This window comes from Cucurbita moschata, unplaced genomic scaffold, assembly GCF_002738365.1.
Source record: "Cucurbita moschata cultivar Rifu unplaced genomic scaffold, Cmos_1.0 Cmo_Scf00032, whole genome shotgun sequence".
NCBI classification, from domain to species: domain Eukaryota; kingdom Viridiplantae; phylum Streptophyta; class Magnoliopsida; order Cucurbitales; family Cucurbitaceae; genus Cucurbita; species Cucurbita moschata.
This window is the reverse complement of record NW_019268548.1, coordinates 789,070-794,360: the sequence shown is the minus strand read 5'-3', so window position 1 is coordinate 794,360 and position 5,291 is coordinate 789,070. Positions and strand designations below refer to the sequence as shown.

Below are 5,291 nucleotides of genomic sequence, written 5' to 3'. Positions count from 1 at the left end.
TTTTTTTTTTGGGGGGGGGGGGGGGAACTGGGAATTCGACATACAGATTTTGATCGATTTCTGAATAGGAATTATGAACAGATTTCACGCTTGAAAATGGTAAAAAACTCGTAGAATGAATTCAGTGGTATGTCATTCCATAAAAGATGCCATTGGGGATGTTATAATTTCAATTTTCTGGAGCTCATGCAACAAAGCACATGTATTGCAATTGCACTTTCCAAGCATCCAATTCACTTTATTGTTTCAGCCTAATTATTGAGGATAGAGGTAGGAAAGAATTCAATTGCTGTTCGCTTTCAGTAACAACTGTAGCATGGACGAATTTCCAGGAATAACTTAGATTGGATTTGGACAGGTTCACATTTGGGTATGGTTTCAAGTGTAGATCCACTAAAATGTACTAGTAAAGGGTGTATCTTAATGGTGAGATTTGCATTTTCTTTTAAAGATGTTGAAGGAAAAGTCCTTGTAGGCTGTAACAAAGCAAAATCTCTGCTTCATTCATTTTAATAGAATCATATTTGACAGACATGAATATTTATTTTTATATCCTCCAATACCTCAAATTTTTGTTAGCTGCCTGTTCTCCTCAAATTTAATCTTGTTTGATTCAAAACAACATTGGTTCTCATACTAAATATCTGTCATAAGTACTCTTCATTCTATATGAGCAGTCACTCCCCTTTGCATCAGCCTTATGAATATTAGTCACATCTTTATTTAGGAAAGTTAACGGTCTTTATTCTTTTAGGTTGCTGATAATTTACAAAATTTTTGTTAGCTGCCTTTTCTCCTCAAATTTGATCTTGTTAGAGTCAATATAGCATTGATCCTCATACTAAGGATCTGTCATAAGTACTCTTCATTTGATACTAGCAGTTGCTGCCCTTTGCAGCAGCCTTATGAATATTATTCACATCTTTATTTAGGGAAGTTAACGGTCTTTATTCTCTTAGGTTGCTGATAATTTGCTTCACGAACCCACCAGCAATTTGGAAACTTTGATCTTTTGCTCTCAAACACTACGAAGCAAGGTATCTTTCTTTGATTAGTCATTGTTGATTACTGAATATTGGTTATTTGAAGTTATCTGTGTATGAGTTCCTTGGTAATGAAATAAAGATCGTTTAAATGCATCATGATCAATTCTCTGAGTTCTAGTCTACTATTTATCTAATCCAGGTACAGAGAGATTTTGAAGAGCTGCCTTCAGAAGCTTTTAGGCCCTTGCGTGACTCATTAAATGTAAGAATCTCTTATTAAGTAGCTAAGCTCTCAATCAACATCATTATAATTGTGCAAAATATATGGTGCGATGCCACAATATTTTTCAACCCGTTGATCTTGGTCGCCTTTTCTGTTTCAAGGTGTGGCTTTGCTTTCTTGTAGATATGGAATTTTTAATACTTGAACATCTGATCATATATCTATTGGTCTTACACTGATTTACCATGACAACAATAATTTTTTGACTTCCTACTACATCCTCAAATCATTTGTAGCCGTGGACTTTTTTCCTGCTATAAAACTATTCTTTATAGTACTATCGCTTAATCTGCAACTGATGGAACTTGCATAATGCACGTGATATATATGCCACCACTTGATACAAATTTAAAAGTCTCTTAACATTACATGGCTGTTTCTCAAATTTAGATTAGAGTGCTGATTAGTGGTAAAGGATTGAGGTTGTGTACTACTGATATGGGTGGCTGTTTCTCTTATAAATTCTCACTTTACTATCTTGAAAGAACTTATTTTGGCATATATTTATGTAATTTGGAGGCCTAGTTGAAACGATTTACAAGAAAGCTAGTATCAGATATGTATACATATAGAAAAAAAACCCACTTATCATTACATTCGCAGACAGGTGTATGTTGCTAGCCAACATTGATCTTGATAACCTTTTTTTGTCACCAATCTGGGTTTTTGTTATTATTTTTTCCCCATTGGTTAACAAACATATTTAGGTTTCACTTGTTGGATGCAAGGACTTTTTTCGGTTAAATGGAGTTGGGTCTTAATTATCTTATTCGGATGATTTCCAGTTACACATTGTGATTGTGGGCTACTCTATGCTTTTGCTTCATAAAACATCAAAAGTTTTTGTCAATGTGGCCTTTAGCTTCATTGGCAACCTTTAAATTATGGATGATTATTATAAAAACCTCTAGCTTAATTTAATAACATGAAAATCATCTTGGGAGACCTTTGTTGATGAAAATGAAGTTCTCCCATAATAAGTAGGGCGTTTTGGGAAATTCGTGACATCATTATTCGTGTGTGCTCCCAGTTGTGGTCTTGTAATTCTTTGACGTGGATTTGAGAGGAGGCCTCATTCTTTCATTTTTCCTCTTCTATCTGTTAGTATGTTCTTTTCTTGGAAATAACAAAGTTAGTTATGTAACACTTTTTTTTTTTGGTGTGGGTCTCAGGCAGTAATAACCATTTTGCGTTACAGTTCCAATGGGATTTAAGTTTTCTGAAAGTTTTTTTTCTTTTGTTTAAAATGTGTAATTTGACCTGTTACATTTTTGTTCTACTAATTTTATATGCAGAATTTATTAAGAAAATTTCACAAGGGCCCACCTAAAGTCCGAACTCAGGTATTTTCCTTCCGAAAGTGCACAAGATTATTGAATGATTTTCCCCTCTGATTGGAAGGAAAGATTCAGGGTCAATTTTGGTTTCATAGATTAGCATAGCAGTGGCTGCATTAGCAGTACATGTTCCTGCTGATGATTGGGGAGAAGGTGGTATTGTAAATTGGCTCAGGAATGAGATGAACTCACATCCAGAGTATGTACCAGGATTTTTGGAGCTACTGACAGTTTTGCCTGAGGTATGAACTTGTGATATCTTTTCTTTAGTTTTGGAAATATATATTTTCTTCATTGATATTGAAAGGCACATTAACTATATTTCACCATGCTGGAAGAAAATGCATTTTCAATTTTGGGGGCTTGAAAATTTTAACATACTTGGATTGAAATGTCCACTAAAGTATACAACTTGTGCTGATTATCACATAATTATCCAATAGGGGCAAGCAATCACATGAATTATGAAAGCTAACTGAATGAAATGCTTGAACCTTTGATTATATCAAATTTTCTATTGGATGTCACGTATCAGTAGCATAAAAGGCTATCGATTTTATAGAGTATGGAGAATTAAAACCTCGAACTTTTATTGGTCAGTGGTTTTAGATTATTTGATTACTATGACACAGATGGTTTCATATGCTAGAATATTATGAGACAATTCCAGCTATTAGGGCATCAGCCTGGAATATTCAATATCTTTCTCTGAACAAACATTAAAGTTTTGAAGGACTTTTAGGTACTTTTATGTGTGTATATCATAATTCCCAAAATGGTTAGTTAGTTTTTGTTTTGTGGCATGTTCCCATGTTTCTTCGGCACCCATCAATCAGGAAGTTTACAATTACAAGATCGCAGCTCGCCCGGATAGACGCCGTCAATTTGAAAAGGAACTCACATCCCAAATGGAAGTTACCCTTAATATCTTGACAGCTTGTTTGAATATTAATGAGCTGAAGGAGCAGGTGGGACTTTTTTAATCATAAGAATTGTGTCCTGTATCTGAAGTTTGGTTATTATGTCTTCTTACTCAAACAGAAGTTCCTCAATTTTTTTATTCGCTTGGGTTTTATGGATGTTTCAGGTGCTCGAGGCATTTTGTTCTTGGCTTCGATTAAAGCATGGGTATGCCTGTTCTTGACGTCACTATTTCTACATCATATATTAGATAGCACAAAAGATAGTTAGGAATGAAGTTCATTTATTTTTAAATGTGTATATGGTGCTACATGTGGGTATGTGAATTCGAAGTATGATGTGGGTATATTTTAGATCAGTTTTTTGTATCATGAAGAAGAGTGAAAGCAAATCACAAAGACTTGCCGCTTTGATTCTGGGATTGCATATGGAATTGGGTTAGGGATCTCATTTGTTGCTCCAGTATTGATTACAGAGTTGTATGAAGTTTATGAAAAATAAATAATTCGCTGATCAACAAAATAATCTAGAATAACCTAATTTTAAATAGAATGACCTAGTTAACTGGGAGGAAGTAGCTGAACAGATTGGAACATAGCTCGAATGAGCGAAGCCTCATTTCTCAAGTGGTATTGGAGATTCCCATTGGGAGGAAGTTCTTTGTAGCATCAAGTACAGTGGTCTCTTGGTAAACAACCCAGTGGTTGGTTCTCTTAGATCAAATATAAAATTATCCTAAAGGGCGCTGGAAACCAATTACGGGACTTAATGATTTTGCAAAAAAGAAATACCACTCTTAGGGTGGGTTCAAGCAAGAGTTAGCTCCTGGAATGATGTTTGGGCCCTTGACACTCAATTATCCCTGAATTACACAAATCTTTGCTATCCTGTAGCTCTAAAGAAGATTTGGTAGAAACTGCAGGGATATTATCAAAAACCTTTCGTGTCTTGAACAGTCCGAGGAACTTTTCGGATCAGATTTGGAAGATTGGTTGAGAGTCATGAATTTATTCGTGGGTGTTCATCTCATGACCTCTAGAGTAGAAGAATTTGGCTCCATGATAGCTAGGATATATACTTTTTCCTGCAAATCTGTTTTTCTTCTTCTCTTTAGTGTGCTTGATAGTCTACCGCTGGATCTTTTTATCGAAGTTACTTTTTTGTTTTTTGTTTCTAAATGGACCATCATTAAAGGGGGCTCAACACTAATGACAAAGTTCAAGAGAGACACCTTAATTGGCATCTACAACCAAACAATTGTATTGTTTGCAATTCTTGTGGCAACAGTGCAGTCCATTTATTTTTGGAGTGTTCTCTTTCAATTTCTTGGATGGAAATCATTCAAATTATTCAAGATCGACATGGTTCTACCTTGTTTGGTATTGCTAACCATATCATCTCTCTTTATTGCCCTATTCTCGATAAGAGTCCTCAATTCTCTGGATTAATGCAGTTAATGCACGCATGACTTAGTGGTAAGACACCAATTACCATCCTGAAGGTTGTTGATTTGATCCCCACCCTTGTAATTGTTGAAATAAAAAATTCTCAGGACAAATGTAGTTGAAGCAATTTTGGGTTTATCTAGACTGAGAGAAGTTGAAGTACCATAGTCTTGAGCTATTTCAAATAGATTTTGGAAGAAGTGAGGTGACCATGTGAAGTTTTTTAGTTTCCATGGTTGTCGTTTAATGAAGAGTTTTCATAATGTTCCCTTTATTTGTATGGGTATAAAATTGTCTCCCCCCCCCCCCCCCCCCCCCC

At 35.3% G+C, this 5,291-nt stretch overlaps 1 protein-coding gene across 1 annotated transcript in view; it reads left to right on the top strand.

The window, feature by feature from the left end:
• The window catches only part of LOC111429769 (transportin MOS14-like), a 16,555-nt gene that overhangs the window by 1,481 nt on the left and 9,783 nt on the right, over positions 1-5,291 (top strand). The window contains exons 2-7 of the mRNA XM_023065767.1: positions 960-1,037; positions 1,186-1,248; positions 2,565-2,612; positions 2,702-2,848; positions 3,443-3,574; positions 3,694-3,734. Coding sequence (XP_022921535.1) covers positions 960-1,037; positions 1,186-1,248; positions 2,565-2,612; positions 2,702-2,848; positions 3,443-3,574; positions 3,694-3,734 — 509 coding nt within the window. The remainder of the gene's footprint in view (positions 1-959; positions 1,038-1,185; positions 1,249-2,564; positions 2,613-2,701; positions 2,849-3,442; positions 3,575-3,693; positions 3,735-5,291) is intronic.